Source organism: Mustelus asterias, chromosome 24 (genome assembly GCF_964213995.1).
Source record: "Mustelus asterias chromosome 24, sMusAst1.hap1.1, whole genome shotgun sequence".
In the NCBI taxonomy this organism is placed as follows: domain Eukaryota; kingdom Metazoa; phylum Chordata; class Chondrichthyes; order Carcharhiniformes; family Triakidae; genus Mustelus; species Mustelus asterias.
Genome location: NC_135824.1, coordinates 36,117,124 through 36,135,295, shown reverse-complemented (window position 1 = coordinate 36,135,295; position 18,172 = coordinate 36,117,124). Strand labels below are relative to the sequence as shown.

The window sequence follows — 18,172 nt, the reverse complement described above, 5'->3', positions numbered from 1 at the left end:
AAGATGTGCGGGTTAGTTGGATTGGCCATGCTAAATTAGCCTTTACTGTCCAAGGGACTAGCTAGAGTAAATGCATGGGGTTACGGGAATAGGGCCTGGATGGAATTGTGGTCGGTGCAGACTCGATGGGCTGAATGGCCTCCTTCTGCACTGTAGGATTCTATGTTTATGTCTAAAGAACCAACCACATTGCTGTAGGTCTGGAGTCACATGTAGGCCAGACCAGGTAAGGACGGCAGATTTCCTTCCCTAATGGACATCAGTGAACCGGATGGGTTTTTACAATAATCGACAATGGTTTCATGGTCATCATTAGACTTTTAATTCCAGATTTTTATTGAATTCAAAGTTCGCTATCTGCCGTGGTGGAATTTGAACCCGGGTCCCCAGAGCATTACCCTGGATCTCTCTATTAGTCCAGCGTAATATCACGATGCCACTGCCTGCCCTTTCAGGCAAGTGATCTGGAGAAATGGAGGGAAATGGAGTTGAGGTCAGCCAGGACGGCACAGTGGTTAGCACTGCTGCCTCACAACACCAGGGACCCAGATTCGATTCCCGGCTCGGGTCACTATGTGTGTGGAGTCTGCACATTCTCCCCGTGTCTGTGTGGGTTTCCTCTGGGTGCTTTGGTTTCCTCCCACAGTCCGAAAGACATGTTGGTTAGGTGCATTGATCATACTAAATTTTCCCTCAGTGTACCCGAACAGGTGCTGGAGTGTGGTGACTAGGGGATTTTCACAGTAACTTCATTGCAGTGTTAATGTAAGCCTACTTGTGACACCAATAACTAGGCTTAAAACTTTAATTAGATGATCGAACAAGCTCAAGGGGTTGAATGACCTTCCTGTGTTTTTTGGAATTTCTGAAAATATGAGGAAATTGGACAGGAAAGAATGCAAAGTTGTGAAGTAATCTTCTCAAACTGCTTCCTATTCATTTTAAATGGAAAGGAAGCGGGCTGGGTTGTTTAATGGGTTTATGCTCCTATCCACATCGTTACCCCACATTCAGCGTGCTCACTCACAGGGTCAGGAAGACCCGCCTGCCTGCGATCAGATTCTGGATTGTGTGAATTGTGAAGGATTATGCACCACCTTGTTTTTTTAAATATTGCTATTTTTAAATATTAAAGTATACACTGTTAGTTGATCAGAGCCTTGATTAACGCCTTGTTTTTAAGGCATGGATAGATAAATTTTTGAACAGTAAAGGAATTAAGGATGATGGTGAGCGGGCGGGTAAGTGGAGCTAAGTCCACGTAAAGCTCAGCCATGATCTTATTGAATGGGGGAGCAGGCTCGAGGGGCCAGGTGACCTACTCCTGCTCCTAGTTCTTATGTTCTTATTAGTTCTCATTCCCAGTAACGAACAGTAAGTGACCCAATGCCCAGTGAATATTGAAGCGAAAGGCCTTTAGGTTAATGGGGATTATTGGAATACAATGGGGATGTTCAAAACAACATCACAAAATTATTTGATGTCTGACGCTCCGAAAGCTCGTGCTACCAAATAAACCTGTTGGACTTTAATCTGGTGTTGTGAGACTACTTAAAGTTATTTGAGGCAACCTAAGTGTAAATTTGACAATCCCTCACTGCCAGTGGCGACCTTGACTTGGAGAGAGGAGATTAGGGAAATGGGCCGAATCTTCCATCCTCGTTTGTGGCTGGGATTCTCCGGTGCCGCTGAAAGTAAATGGAGTTTCGGCTGGAATGCCAAATTTTCCCATTCTCGTTCGCAATGGATCCCACCACGGACAAGACCGGAGAATTTACTGGCACTGTGGTGGTGGGACCCCCTGCGGAGGATGTGGCAGGCCAGCCAATAGTCTATTGACTTCCGGCGGGTTTGGAAAGTCCTGGCCGCGGCTCCAGTACTGATTCCCGGATTCACTGTCCCCGGCTGCTCAGAGCCCAGGAGATTTGATGAATTTCTCTTCTTTTGTTGATGCATGGTTCATTTGAAATCTGTATAATGGGTTTCATTGATGATTAAGTTAAGTTTATTTATTATTGTCACAAGTACTCTTTCATTAACACTGCAATGAAGTTACTGTGAAAATCTCCGAGTCGTCACTCTCCAGCACCTGTTCAGGTACACTGAGGGAGAATTTAGCACGGCCAATGCACCTAACCAGCACATCTTTTGGACTGTGGGAGGAAACTGGAGCATCCGGAGGAAACCCACACAGACACGGGGAGACTGTGCAAACTCCACACAGACAGTGGCCCAAGCTGGGAATTGAACCTGGGTCCCTGGTGCTGTCAGGCAGCAGCGCTAACCACTGTGCCACCGTGCTGCCCATTTTGTACGGTGATTTTGAAATTCCAGATACAGCATAACTGGAAATGAATGACCTGACTGCGAATGTGGTTTATGAGTCTCTCATTATGAGACTCAGCCTAAAGGTTTAAACTTTATGTTCTACCTTCCACTAATAGCCATGTTTGACTAATTATAACATTCTGTCATTGTGAATGTCGCTTGCCTTGACGAGAATAGCTTCAGCTGACCAATCTTTGGATCACGAAGCTTTTGATAAATGTCAGTCTGAACAGTTCTTGTGTACAAATGTGATGCTAAAACATTGTGACAACAGTTGTACATGTTTTAAATATTTGATCAGAGCCCTGATCTAAAAAAAAATGAGCAAATTGCTTTGATTATGTTCAGCCAACTTGATTTCCTAAATCTTATCTATATTCCTGTCCACATTTAACTTCCATCCGATGTCATGATGTCTGAGTCACGCAAAATTTTGTAATTTAATAACTTCTGTCAAAATTTTGCCATCAGGCTTTGTTGAGGAGCCAATCAAATCATTCAACACTTTATGAAGGGAATTTTGTCAACCATTTTTGATTTATTATTGTCACATGTATTAGCATACAGTGAAAAGTATTGTTTCTTGAGCGCTATACAGACAAAGCATACCATTCATAGAGAAGGAAACGAGAGAGTACAGAATGTAGTATTACAGTCATAGCTAGGGTGTAGAGAAAGATCAACTTAATGCAAGGTAGGTCCATTCAAAATTATCACGGCAGCAGGGAAGAAGCTGTTTTTGAGTCGGTTGGTACGTGACCTCAGACTTTTGTATCTTTTTCCCGACGGAAGAAAGTGGAAGAGAGAATGTCCGGGGTGCGTGGGGTCCTTAATTATGCTGGCTGCTTTGCCGAGGCAGCGGGAAGTGTAGACGGAGTCAATGGATGGGAGGCTGGTTTGAGTGATGGATTGGGCTACATTCACGAACCTTTGTAATTTCTTGCGGTCTTGGGCAGAGCAGGAGCCATACCAAGCTGTGATACAACCAGAAAGAATGCTTTCTATGATGCATCTGTAAAGGTTGGTGAGAGTCGTAGGTGACATGCCAAATTCCTTAGTCTTCTGAGAAAGAAGATTTCTCAGCAGCCATTGAAATGTCTGTTGTCCAAAATAAAGGTTTAGATAAAAATTTTTAAAGTAAAATATTAATGTGTTTTACTTTGCCCTCAATGGGGGTTAGATGGCGGAGAGGTGGGGGGACGGTTGCAGTTAACTCAGCTGGCTAGATTATTCAGAATTATGACAACAGTGTGGGTCCAATTCCCATTCCGGCTGACACTTCGGAGTTCTGTCTCCTCTCAGAGCGGAAGGCAATGCAAACCCCCGCTGACAGAAAACAGTTCAGGATGAGGCGTCAGTGGACAGTGAGCCAAGGAGCTGTCCTCAGACATGGAATGAAGCATCCTTAACATCTCCATCATAGAACCATAGCACCCCACCCCCCCAATTCAAACAGTAATTGAATTGATTTATTATTGTCACGTGTATTGGGATACGTGAAAAGTATTGTTCCTAATGAGCAGTTACAGACAAAACAGACCATTCATAGAGTACGCAAGTGAGAAGGAAAGGAGAGGGTGCAGAATATAGTGTTACAGTTACTGATAGAGTGAGGAGAAAGATCAACTTAATGTGTGATAGGACCATTCAAAAGTCTGATGGCAGCAGGGAAGAAGCGGTTCTTGAAACGGTTGGTATGCGTTTTCAGACTTTTGTGTCTCTTTTCCCGATGGAAGAAGCTGGAAGGGAGAATGTCCGGGGTGTGTGGGGTCCTTAATTATGCTGGCTGCTTTGCTGAGGCAGCGGGAAGTGTAGACAGAGTCAGTGGATGGGAGACTGGTTTGCGTGATGGACTGGGCTTCCTTAGCCTCCTGAGGAAGTAGAGTCATTGGTGGGCCTATCTGAAAGAGTCAATAGTCACACTCTTACATGCTGAGTGTGTACAGTTTGTACAATTTCTCTGCATGCTTGAGTAACCTCTTGACCTCTGTTAAGAATCTATCCTCTTGTTCGGTGAGGATTTGTGAGCTTTGTTTTTGTTTTGCAAGACACGATGAAACAAATTGGAAATTAAATTCTCAAAAACTGTTTTTTGGATAGAACATAGAACAGTACAGCACAGAACAGGCCCTTCGGTCCACGATGTTGTGCCGAGCTTTGTCCGAAACCAAGATCAAGCTATCCCACTCCCTATCATCCTGGTGTGCTCCATGTGCCTATCCAATAACCGCTTAAATGTTCCTAAAGTGTCTGACTCCACTATCACTGCTGGCAGTCCATTCCACACCCCAACCACTCTCTGAGTAAAGGATAGGTTTCACCGTTACAATATTGCAACTGTCTTCGGTAGGATCTCAATAAACGAGATTGTCGTACATGGGCCATTCCTGTTCTGCCCAGATCCTCTCGTTCAGTTCTTCCTCCAGCACATTGACAGCCATATCCATGTCTTTTGTCCCAAAATGGAACGTTTCATTGACTTTTCTTCATCCTCACATGGTCCATCTCCAACTTTTCCCTTCACTTTCCCAACTTCCCTATCTATTGGGGATTGGCTTTCAATAATCTTCACCATAAGGTCACTGACTCCCTGCAGCTACCTTGATGATGCCTTAAGTTGGAAATTTATGGCAGTGCGGCAGGAAGGTCCACAAACCTTCCTGCCCCCAGGGGTGAGATGGCAAGACCCTCGCCCACCAGCCTACTATCCAATTAAATGCCTCCCCCCCCACCCCTGCCCCTGTTAATGGTTTGCTAGTTATATATTTTTTTGCTAGTTATATTGTTTAGATTGTTGGGATACACAGATGAAGGGCATTGTTTAATGAATTACTTGGATCACATATCAATAGGGAGCAACCTCATCATAAAGCTGCTTCTGACCCTGGCCAAGTTGCCCATTAACAGGTCGAGGCAGCGGGCAGTCAAGGGGATTGTCTGACCAACAGTCTGCCCCTCTACCGCAGCTACATTCACAGCTGGATGGTCCTGGACAGGAAGTGCCTGGTGTCTGCCAGCACGCGGTGTCCACCCACACCTGGTGTCCACCAGCACATGGTGTCCACAAGCACGCTCCAGGCCTTCTGTGACCAGTGGGCGCCATGGGCCTGGGGTGTATCATCATCCCCAGGAATTCTATTTTGGTTTAGTTACATTTCCTTTGAGGTTTTGTTTTAGTTACATTGCCCCACTGCAATAATTCAGTCACCCACTGATTTCCTTTATTGTGAACCAAAGCAAAAGGCCATTTGAAGGCTAACTGTCAGGTAGACTTCGCCTCAGCACCGACTACACCGGTCCAGATGAAGTTACAGGCTTAAAAACCCCACTGGCTGCTTCCCATTGGGCAAGTCTCCACTTGCTCAGTAAGGCAGCTCCTACTCCACCAAGCCCATGGGTAAATCAATTGATGATCTCCTGTGGCTTCATGGTTGTCATAACACGCAGCAAGGGCTGTCACCCCCTTTCATTTTTGTTTAATTTATTGTTTTCAATTAGAAAGTGTATAACTAGGGGACAGCTGGGACACTGGGTGTTGGAGGAGAGCTGTGAGCCTGAACAAAGTCAATAAACTCCCTTGGTAAAGAAAATCTGTGTGTCTTGGGTTTGATCTCTCCAACCGGTTTAATCCTCCTGGCACCAAACCCGCATTGGGGAAGGGCACTGAATTCCAGGAACAAAAGCCAAACCGCTGCATAATAGATCCTAAGCTTTAACTTGTTGTGGGCTGCTTCATCCTGAGAAAAGTAAGTATTTCAAGTTTGGAGAATGTTGCCTGCGAAATGCGCCAGAATTCATATTTGAGATCTCTGTAGTTCCAGGTTTGTTTTGAATTGGATATCATTTAATAAATATCTTTTTATATCGCAGGTTGCTATTACAAGTGATCCCCAGAAAACGTACATCAGAATCCAGATACAATCACAGAGTAGAGGAGACATACAAAATGGACACAAATTCTCTTTCATTAAGGTAACGAACAGCAGAACATTGGTTAAGTAGGACTTTCTCTTCAGATTAACTTTAAAGGACAAAATAATTATTGTCTTCAATTTCCTTTATTTTGTCAAAGCGTTTTGATATTGAATTATCCCCATCGATACGAGTAAAGGACTCTTTCTGTTTTTAACTTAAATCTAATTCATATTATGGAAAGCCCTCGTTAATAACCAAATGATGTTCAACAGGTTCTAGGACTCAACGACAGCCTACATTGGACGATAAAGGGGAGGAAAGAGAGGCTACGTTTATCTGGTGGTTAGGCTACTAGATTAATTTGAGTTTGAATCTCATCATGGCCATCTGCGGGTGCTGAGGTTAAGAAATGTAGCAGCTGGTTGAAGGGCGGGTGGGTGACCTGTCACACAAACTAGCTTACGTGTGACTCTGTGTGATTGTCTCAAAGCAATGAGGGATGGACAATTAATATTACCTTGCTGCCAATGTCCACCTCTCAGGAACAAATCAAGGCAAAAGCTGGGATGACTGCTCTTTCATATGTGCAAACTACTAACACATTGAACTCTCAAACCTCTGCAGACATCTGCACAAACGCTTAGGAACTGCTGCAGAAATACAAACCTAGATGTTTGGGTGCAAACATTTATTTATAAGTAATCAGTTGACAATGACATGAGGATGAATCATTTATTGATCCTGTTCTCTTGCATTTTGTGGATGAGATGTTCCGCTGAAACCCCTCTGCTCTACCACACGAGTATAATGGGTCCCACCGCCCTATTTTGATGCAGAGCAGGACGGACCTCAGTCTCCGGCCTACACTTACCCCTCAACCAGTGTATTAAAAATGGGCTATCTGCTCATTTATTTTTCATCTGTGTCTGTGGGATCTTGCTGCGTGCAATTTATGCACCCCTTTTTCTACAAGTGGTTGCATTTGAAAAGGATGTCAATGGTTGCAAAGCCCTTTGGGATGTCCAGAGGTCATGTATGGCGCTATGTAAATCCACGGCACGGTGGCACAGTGGTTAGCGGTGCTGCCTCACCGCACCAGGGACCCGGGTTCAATTCCTGCCCCGGGTCACTGTCTGTGTGGAGTTTGCACGTTCTCCCCGTGTCTGCGTGGGTTTCCTCCGAGTGCTCCGGTTTCCTCTCACACTCCAAAGATGTGCAGATTGATTGACCATTCTAAATTGCCCCTTAGTGTTAGGGGGATTAGTAGGGTAAATAAATGGGGGAGAGGGCCTGGGTGGGATTGTGGTCGGTGCAGGCTCGATGTGCCAAATGGCCTCCTTCTGCACTGTAAGGATTCTCTAATTGTATTAATTTCTATATTGGAACTATGATTTAATTTTGTGTGGATGGTGTGATATGAGTGCAACTATATTGCATGGTATGACACTGGTGTTCCAGAGACTGTGCTTTATCATTTCAACTGAACACATCTAAAAATCCTGATTACTTGAAGTTGGCCTGATTCTCCTGCTAGCTTGAGTTAGTGGTGGAGAGCCTACTCTGGCTGCCCTGAGGGGGCGGCTAAATTCAGGGTGTGTCCAGAAAGAATTCTGATTTAGTTTTCCCAGTGCAGCCTGAAAGCTTTAATTTCCCACTAGCCTACAGCCAATCATGTCACAACAAAATTCCTCAGATCTTCTGGAGATGTTCTTTAGGTGATTTATTGCAGATGTCCAGAGTTTGAAGCAAGGTCAACAGTTGGAGTTTTGTTCTATTTTGGTCTGGAAGGGCTACACTGATTGACAGTAAATAGAGGAGAAACATAAGAACATAAGAACTAGGAGCAGGAGTAGGCCATCTGGCCCCTCGAACCTGCTCCACCATTCAATAAGATCATGGCTGATCTTTTTGTGGACTCAGCTCCACTTACCCGCCCGCTCACCATAACCCTTAATTCCTTTACTGTTCAAACATTTATCTATCCTTGCCTTAAAAACATTCAATGAGATAGCCTCAACTGCTTCACTGGGCAGGGAATTCCACAGATTCACAACCCTTTGTGTGAAGAAGTTCCTCCTCAACTCAGTCCTAAATCTGCTTCCCCTTATTTTGAGGCTATGCCCCCTAGTTCTAGTTTCACCCGCCAGTGGAAACAACTTCCCTGCTTCTATCTTATCTATTCCCTTCATAATCTTATATGTTTCTATAAGATCCCCCCTCATTCTTCTGAATTAAAATGAGTATAGTCCCAGTCTACTCAGTCTCTCCTCATAAGCCAGCCCTCTCAACTCCAGAATCAACCTAGTGAATCTCCTCTGCACCCCCTCCAGTGCCAGTATATCCTTTCACAAGTAAGGAGACCAAAACTGTACACAGGACTCGAGGTGTGGCCTCACCAGCACCTTATACAGCTGCAACATAACCTCGCTGTTTTTAAACTCCATCCCTCCAGCAATGAAGGACAAAATTCCATTTGCTCTGGACTGGGGATTCCCGCCTTTCTTTGCTTTAACACATTGCATCTTGTTCACATAAATTATGCAAAAGAATCTCAAAATGCAAAGAGCAAAGTTTTATTCAGACAAATTTGTTGCAATATTTTAATCAGGGAATGGGAGAGATCAATGCATCTTGTCAGAGGAAGGGATGATTGGATAAAAGATTTTAATAGTGGAAAAAGGTCAGGGCAGTGAGATTGGCTTTGAATTGATACAGGGCGGTGGGATTAGGGATGGATTGATACAGGGCAGTGGGATTAGGGATGGATTGATACAGGGCAGTGGGATTAGGGATGGATTGATACAGGGCGGTGGGATTAGGGATGGATTGATACAGGGCAGTGGGATTAGCGATGGATTGATACGGGACAGTGGGATTAAGGATGGATTGATACAGGACAGTGGGATTAAGGATGGATTAATACAGGGCAGTGGGATTAGGGATGGATTGATACAGGATAGTGAGATTAGGCGGGATTGTTACTGGGCAGTGGGATTAGGGATGGATTGATACAGGGCAGTGGAATTAGGGCGGGATTGATACAGGGCAGTGGAATTAGGGCGGGATTGATACAGGGCAGTGGGATTAGGGATGGATTGATTCGGGGCAGTGGGAATAGGGATGGATTGATACAGGGCAGTGGGATTAGGGCGGGATTGATACAGGGCAGTGGGATTAGGGATGGATTGATACAGGGCAGTGGGATTAGGGATGGATTGATACAGGGCAGTGGGATTAGGGCGGGATTGATACAGGGCAGTGGGATTAGGGATGGATTGATACAGGGCAGTGGGATTAGGGATGGATTGATACAGGGCAGTGGGATTTGGGATGGATTGATACAGGATAGTGAGATTAGGCGGGATTGATACAGGGCAGTGGGATTAGGGTGGGATTGATACAGGGCAGTGGGATTAGGGATGGATTGATACAGGATAGTGAGATTAGGCGGGATTGTTACTGGGCAGTGGGATTAGGGATGGATTGATACAGGGCAGTGGGATTAGGGATGGATTGTTACTGGGCAGTGGGATTAGGGATGGATTGATACAGGGCAGTGGGATTAGGGATGGATTGATACAGGGCAGTGGGTTTAGGGATGGATTGATACAGGGCAGTGGGTTTAGGGCGGGATTGATACAGGGCAGTGGGTTTAGGGTGGGATTGATACAGTGGTGACAGAACATTGCCAGGGGATATGTTTTGGATTGTGACAAGGCGGTGGTTTGAATTTTGGATTGCTGTAACCAAAATGCTACGTGATTTATGCTTTTGCGGTTCCATTTAAATTCTCTCGTATTTTCCCAATTTAGTCAGACTTGTCAGTTTAGTTGAATTCCTTTTCCGTGTATTCCATCTAGTGTGTCAGCAAATAACTTTCCACTAATAAATTTCTGCGGATATGTTAGTTGACAGCTAACCCTAATAATTCATTTTGATTTGCTATTACACACAGTGTTAACCGGTTAAATTGATGTTCCTTCCAGCAATACAGAGTTGACTAAATGCAGTGTTTTCAGATGTGGCTACTGTGATGCTTTATAACTGTGCGATATAAACTGCTGTCAGATTCTGTGTTGTAATGCTCTTCAGTTTGAGAGTAACTAAATTCTTGTAGCTCCTTCTCGAGTGTTATTAACTGTTTCCTAACTGGTTGAGCTATCAATTGGATTTTAATTTGAGGAACTATTAATTTTGCGGGACAGATGTTGATTCCAGGGGAGACAATGCAATGTCAGAGTGCTGTCCTGTGGAAGGGTAGAGTGTATCTGGTGTCTACAATACTCCAGATTCCAAACTGCTGAAGGGGAAGATGCTGGTCTGATATCTCACCACAGGGTGAAAGGGTGACACAAACTCGGGTCACACACTCTCATGCTTCCTTGTGGTCATTGGGTGTTGCAGCTGAAGCCAGCATTTATTGCCCACCCCTGTAGTGTGACACTGCAGCTTGCTGGGCCACTTTGGAGGACATTTGAGAATCGACCGTGCTGGTGGGGACTGGAGTCAGAGGCAGGCCAGATTGGATAATGATAGCTCGTATCCTTCCCAATTCCCGAAGCGAGACCTTGACAGGCAGGGGAAGGCCAACGAGGAACTTGGTGGTGGTTCCTCCTTCTTTGATCGCAGCTTCTACTGGATTGGCTTCATCATTGGGAGCCAGCTGATTGGCCGTTGCAGAGACTCCCATTGCAGGATAAATGAATGCCCTGTGACCGTTCGGCTCACCCTAGCCTAGAAACATTGTGCTACAGACCTCAGCACATTCGTCCCAACAATGGAAGCTACAAGACGAGTCCAGATAGGAATTTTACTCCAGCCTCGACTGTCCTTGGCCCAAGTCCCAATGGGCGACAAGCTGATCCTCCTTGGTGACTGCAGAGCCAGAGTTGGAAAGGACACAGGCCTCTGCGAGGTGTAACCGGCAGAGAGGGAGTAGGAAAATCCAACTGCTGCTGGCAAAATGCCAAGAACATGGCCATGTCATAACCAACACCTTGTTCAGTCAGAGAGGCGAGTACAAGGCCTCACTCCAAGCACTGGCACCTGCATCATTGTCTGAGTGAGGTGCTAACTAGCCACAAGTGCCAGGCTTTCAGAACATGAAATCACCCGGGCCATCTAATGACCACCATCTCATCCACTCTGTGATCAGCGCCCAAAGCAGCAATAGAACAGAAACAATCCTGCAGGAAATTCAATATGAGCCACTCAAAGACCCCGATCCGAGAGCCCTATTCAGTCAGGGCCTCACTGCCAACCAGACAACTCCCAGTGACTCAGTGATGCAGAGTGCCCACGGCACCCAGCCCGTCTCGCCAAGCCTCCATAGTCAGCACTCCATAGTCACTTGACCAGGAATCACCACGACTGGCCAGTGAGAATGACCAGAAGATCCAGGAACTGATCAGCCGCAAACGCAAAACCTTTCTGATAAAAGCAAAATACTGCGGATGCTGGAATCCGAAACAAACAGCTCTGAGGTAGGGTCATCCAGACTCAACGGTGGCTCTACTCTCCTCCCACAGATGTGTCAGGCCTGCTGAGATTTTCTGTTTTTGTTGTTGTGCAAAAGCAGCTCTACAGACGCATGAAGCCTGATCTCCAGCAAAAAAAACCCGCGACTGAATGGACAGATGGTGGGTGGAGAAAGCGAGGGAGATCCAGCGGTTAGCCGACAACCATAATGCATGAGGTTTCTTTAGCGCAGTCAAGACCTCACCTTACTGATGGCCAAGAATGAAGAGGTGCTCATCAAGAATAGAGATGCTTGAAGGAGCACTTCGAGACCTCCTTAACAGAGACTCTGGGGAGGAATTTTCCTGTCCTGCTTGTCACAGGAATTGTAGCGGGCCGGGGGGACAGACCATGTAAATGTCTGTTGACCTTGGATGGGATTTTCAGGTTTTGGGGTGAGTGTGGCTGGAAAATCAGCACCTTGGGATCCGACCGTCAACAACAGCAGACATTGAGGATGGGTTTCAACACCACCTTCAGTCTGCCAGCACAGCCTTTAGTCACCTGAGGAAGAGAGTGTTTGAAGACCAGGATCTCAGACCCGGCACCAAGCTCATGGTCTACAGAGCAATAGTGACGACCCCCCTCATATAAGTTTCAGAGATGTGGATTCTGCAGAGCGGGCACCTCATACCCTGGAGAAGTACCACCAGTGCTGTAAGATCCTGCAAATCCATTGGCAGGATAGATGCACAATATCAGCGTTCTCGCACAGGCCAACACCCCAGCATCAAAGCATTGACCACACTCGATCAGCTCTGCTGGGTGGGGCCACATTGTCCACGTGCCTGGCACGACACTCCCAAAACAAGAATCTACTCGGAGCTTTGACACGGCAAGCCAGTCCCAGGAGGCAAAGGAAATGCTTCAAGGACATGCTGAAAGCCTCAAGGTGCAACATCCCCACTGACACCTGGGAATCCCCAGCCCAAAACCACCTGAAGTGGAGGAAAAGCGTCTGGGAAGGAACTGAACACCTCAAGTTTCACCTGTGAGAACAAGCTGAAACGAAGCACTGAAAGTGAAAGGAGCGAGTGGCAACCGGGACACCCCATCTACTCACCCACTCCTCCAACCAGCGTCTGCCCCATCTACTCACCCACTCCTCCAACCAGCGTCTGCCCCGCCCACTCACCCACTCCTCCAACCAGCGTCTGCCCCGCCCACTCACCCACTCCTCCAACCAGCGTCTGCCCCGCCCACTCACCCACTCCTCCAACCAGCGTCTGCCCCGCCCACTCACCCACTCCTCCAACCAGCGTCTGCCCCGCCCACTCACCCACTCCCCCAACCAGCGTCTGCCTCGCCCACTCACCCACTCCTCCAGCCACTGTCTGCCTCACCCACTCACCCACTCCTCCAACCAGCGTCTGCCCCGCCCACTCACCCACTCCTCCAACCAGCGTCTGCCCCGCCCACTCACCCACTCCTCCAACCAGTGTCTGCCTCACCCACTCAGCTACTCCTCCAATCAGTGTCTGCCCCACCCACTCAGCCACTCCTCCAATCAGTGTCTTCCCCGCCCACTCACCCACTCCTCCAACCAGTGTCTGCCACGCCCACTCACCCACTCCTCCAACCACTGTGTGCCCCGCCTGTGACACAGACTGGAGGCCGTGCCTTGGATTCCTCAGTCACCTGAGAACTCATTTTTAGTGTAGAAGCGAGTCCCCCTCGACTCCGAGGGACTGTCTAAGAGAAGATCAGTAAAGGTTAATGTTACCTCTGAGTGTGTACTTCAGCAAAACCAGCACAAGGCAGAAGGGAAAATAAAACCCAGTGTGAGATGGACTTACCTCAGATTTAATTCGATTTTGTTTGTGATCATTACTATAATGAATACTGAAGGGATCATTTTACCAGGCGGCCCTATCAAAAATGAAGAGCTGAAATGTTGGCACGTGCTGCCAGTTTAATCACAACGTCATGGGCAGTTCATGTCCAAATCACTGAATTGTCCAGTGGGACTCCCAGCAGGCAGACCACAGACTCATCAACCCAACCTCCGCACGTGCAAAGTCCGGCCACATTGGATCAAAGGCTTAGGCAAGGAGATCTTCCTCGATCCTTAATCCAGCTTCATTCTTGATTGGATGTGACCATCTCCAGTTCTGGGAAAGCTACAATTTTCAGAACATAAATTGATTGCCCCTTCAAAGGGCAGATTCAGCGATTCCAACCGTACCTGTGAGGGAGCCAGCATGGAATGTTGAATCTACCCTCCTCAATCTTTACAGAGGAAATAGGTACTCTCCAGGCTGTATAGAAATTTGTCACCTTGCATTTACAATACAGTACCAGAGAACTGAATGGAACAACCTGAGATATCAGAATCCTAGGTTACGGCACAGAAGGAGTTCCTTTGGTTGATTGTGTCCATGTCTCTACAAAGTGCGTTTTTCCACCATTTTCCTGTGGCCCTGAAGATTTTTTTCTTTTGAGATCATTATTCACATTTTAAAGCCACGATGGACTCTGCCTCCATCACACTCCCCCGCAGTGCATTCCAGATCCTGATCATTCTTTGCATAAAATATCTTTCCTCGTGTCATTTTTGTTTCTTTTGCTAATCAACTTAACTTGGTTAGTTCTCGAGCTTTCCACCAATGGGAACAGTTTCCCCCTCTCCAGACCCCTCTTGATTTTGAATACCTCGATCAAATCTCCTCTCAACAGTCCCTTCTCCGAGAACAGTCCAGACTCTCCACACTATCTGAAGTGCTTCACGCCGTGAACAATCTTGTGAATCTTTTCTGCTCCCTCTGTAAAGCCTTCACTTGTGCCTGAAATGCGGTGCCCAGGAATAAGCACAGTACTCCACTTGAGGCCAAACCAGTGTCTATTAATAAAAGCAAATTATTTATAAAAAGCATTTATAAATGCCCAGCATAACCACATTTTACTTACTCAATACCTCTATTTATAAAGCCCAGGATTCCATGTGGAATACATTCCATGAATTTGATATGGTGCCACATCGAAGGACATTGTGGAAAATAACAGCTCATGGCAGAGGGGGTAATATAATGGCATGGAGAGAAGGTTGGCTAGCTAATAGGAAACAGAGTTGGCGTAAGTGCTTTTTTTTTCTGGTTGGCAGGATCTAATGAGTGGTGTGCCACAGGGATCCGTGTTGGGGCCGCAACTTTTTACAATTTATGGGGGCGATTCTCTCATTGTGACCCGCAAATTTCCTAGCGGGTTTGGTCGGGAGAATTGCGTGTCGGCCATTTCGCGGGATTCGCGCATGCGTTCCTGATGCATGAGCATCTCCCTGAGCCAGGGAACAGGCGCAGTCGAGACCGTGTGGGGAGACCAAGGTAAGTGATTTGAATCTGTTTTTAATGTATTTTAAATCTATTTTAAATGAGATTATCGGGCCCGGCACGGAACTTGGTGGGCCCGATAGCATCTCCCATCCCGCCAGGAGTATTTCATTCCGTCGGGATTTAGAGTAGCTCCCCACGTTCAGGGAACTAGCGGGAGAACCTGCTGGAGTGAAGGGGGGGGTCAATCGGGGCCACCTAGGGGGTCAGGCAGTGGGGGTGGTGCCCCCTGGGCATGGACACCCTGCCAGTGCCAGCTGTGCCCCCTGGCACTGCCCAAGGGGCAAAGCCCAGGGAGCATGTTTGCACTGCCCATCTGGCATTGGGTAGTGGCAAGGGGACAGGGCCCGGGGCAATTGGTGGGGGTGGGGGGTACTGCTGCCACTCTGCATGGCGATCGGTATGGGCTGGAGGGAGGCCAGTCATTGGGGCGGGTTGGGGGGGTGATGGTCTATCGGAGGGGGGGGCGGTGTCTGACCCCCGTGGGGTGGTCTGCCGGGGTGAGGGAGGGTGGGGGAATCGCCACTGCCCGGGGGGGGGCAGTGGGCTGGACATCGGGATGCTCCAGGGCCGGGGGGTGGGGGGGGGTGTCAGGGCTGGCCTGGGAATTGTTGTAGGGGCCGTGATCAGGCCATGGTGGGGGGGGGGCTGGAGGGGAAACACTGCGGGGGTCCCAGGCTGGCCAGCAAATGGGGAGACCGACAGATTGCGCATGCGCAGTGGCCCCAGAGTTCCAGAACTGTCTGACTCCAGCGCGAATAGGCGTGAATGAGCGCTCACGGGCATTCAGCCTCTGATCTTCGGGTAAGCGTTCTCCAAGGCGGCCTTCACGACACATGACAGCGCAGAGTCGCTGAGCAGAAACTGATAGCCAAGTTCCACACACATGAGGACGGCCTAAACCGGGATCTTGGGTTTATGTCACACTATCTGTAACCCCCACAGCTTGCCTCCTGGACTTGCAGAATCTCACTGGCTGTCCTGTCTGGAGACAATACACATCTCTTTAACCTGTGCTTAATGCTCCCTCCACTCACATTGTCTGTATCTTTAAGACCTGGTTGGCTGTAGAGATATGCATTTTAATCAGTATTCTGTAACTTGATTATGTGTCTCTGTGCCCTGTTTGAGAGCAGATATCCACTCCATCTAACGAAGGAGCAGCGCTCCGAAAGCTAATGGCATTTGCTACCAAATAAACCTGTTGGACTTTAATCTGGTGTTGTTAAAACTCTTACTGTTTTTAATTATATTCATGATTGTGCCCTCTGCATTGCACAGAGTGCGGAGATTCAAGTGAGAAGTTGAACTGAGAAAACAATCGTGATCTAGAACAGTTTTCCCACCAATTCAGCACTTTTGGGAGAATCGCCCCCTTTATCAACGATTTGAATGAAGGGCTGGATGGGGTTGTCGCTAAATTTGCTGATGACACAAAGATAGGCAGAAAAGTACATTGTGGAGAGGATATATAATGAGGCTACAAAGGGATAAAGATAGGTTCCGTGGTCAAAGATCTGGTAAATGGATTATAATGTGGGGCAAATGAGATATTGTCCATTTTGGGAGGTAGAATCGAAATAAGAAGCAAATGATTGAAACGGTGAGAGATTGCGTAGCTCTGAGTGTCAGGGGATCTCTGAGTGTTCTTGAGCACGAATCACAAATGTGCAGATGCAGCAAATAATTAGGAAAGCTAATAGAATGTTATCATTTATTGTGAGAGAATTGAGTGTAAAAGTAGGGAGGCTATGCTTCAGTTATACAGGGCACTGGAGAGACTACATCTGGAATCTTGTGTACAGGATTGGTCTCCTTGTTTAAGGAAGGATGTAAATGCATTAGAAGCAGCTCGGAGAAGGTTTACTAAACTGTGAACAGAAATGGGTGGGTTGTCTTATGATGAAAGTTACACAGTTAGGCTTCTATCTGCTGGAGTTTAGAAGAGTGATTGAAACATAAGATCCTGAGCGAACGTGACAGGGTGGATATGGAGAGGATGTTTCCTCTTTTGGGAACTAGAAGCAGGAGGCCATTCGGCCCTTCAAGCCTGCTCCACCATTCATTTTGATCATCGAATTCAATATCCTGATTTTCCACCCCCCCCCCCCCCCCCACATATCCTTTGGTCCCTTCAGCTGCAAGAGTTAGATCTAATTTATTTTTGAAATCACACAACGTTTTGGCCTCAGCTACTTTCTGTGGGAGTGAATTCCACACATTCACCTCCCTCTGGGTGAAGAAATTTCTCCTCAACTCAGTTCTAAAAGGTTTACCCCTTATCCTCAAACTATGACCCCCAGTCCTGGACTCCCCCACCATCAGGAACATCCTTTCTGAATCTACCCTGTCTAATCCTGTTAGAATTTAGTAAGTTTCTAAACTTCTAAACTCGAGTGAATATAATCCTAACCGACTTGCTCTCTCCTCAGATGCCAGACCTGCCATCCCAGGATTCAGCCTGGTAAACCTTCGCTGTACTCCCTCTATAGCAAGGACGAATATATTCCATAATATATTCCATATATTAAACACTTTTTCACCCTGTCAATGCTTTGTGCGCATACACCCAGGAGCCTCTGTTCTTGTACTCCCTTTAGAATTGTATTCTTTATTTTAAATTACCTCTCCAGCAAAATGTATCACTTCACACTTCTCTGAGACGTGTTCACCCATTCTGCCAGATTATCTGCGTCCTCTTAAAGTCTATCGCTATCTATCATGTCCTAACTATGTTAGAGATTTTAACAAAAAGGAAAAAACACTGTCCTCCCAATGTTTACAAGTTTTTGTTATCTGCACGTTTTAAAACTGGGCCCTGCCCACAGCAAGGTCACTAACATACGTCTAAAAAAGCAGTTGGTCCAAAATCAAACAACTGGGGAACAACCCTATCAATTGCCCTCTGACCATCCACTGCTAATTTCTAGGGCGGCACGGTAGCACAGTGGTTAGTACTGCGCCTCACAGCGCCAGGGACCCAGGTTCAATTCCCAGCTTGGGTCACTGCCTATGCAAAGTCTATACGTTCTCCCTGTGTCTGCATGGGTTTTCTCCGGGTGCTCCGGTTTCCTCCCACAGCCCGA

The 18,172-nt window shown here is 46.9% G+C and overlaps 2 protein-coding genes across 3 annotated transcripts in view; both read left to right on the top strand.

Moving 5' to 3' along the window:
- The window catches only part of cemip (cell migration inducing hyaluronidase 1), a 257,616-nt gene that overhangs the window by 73,776 nt on the left and 165,668 nt on the right, over nt 1–18,172 (top strand). The window lies entirely within an intron of this gene.
- The window catches only part of LOC144511312 (cell surface hyaluronidase CEMIP2-like), a 165,913-nt gene that overhangs the window by 131,889 nt on the left and 15,852 nt on the right, over nt 1–18,172 (top strand). The window contains exon 22 of the mRNA XM_078241555.1: nt 6,199–6,300. Within this exon, the coding sequence (XP_078097681.1) occupies nt 6,199–6,300 (102 nt within the window). The remainder of the gene's footprint in view (nt 1–6,198; nt 6,301–18,172) is intronic.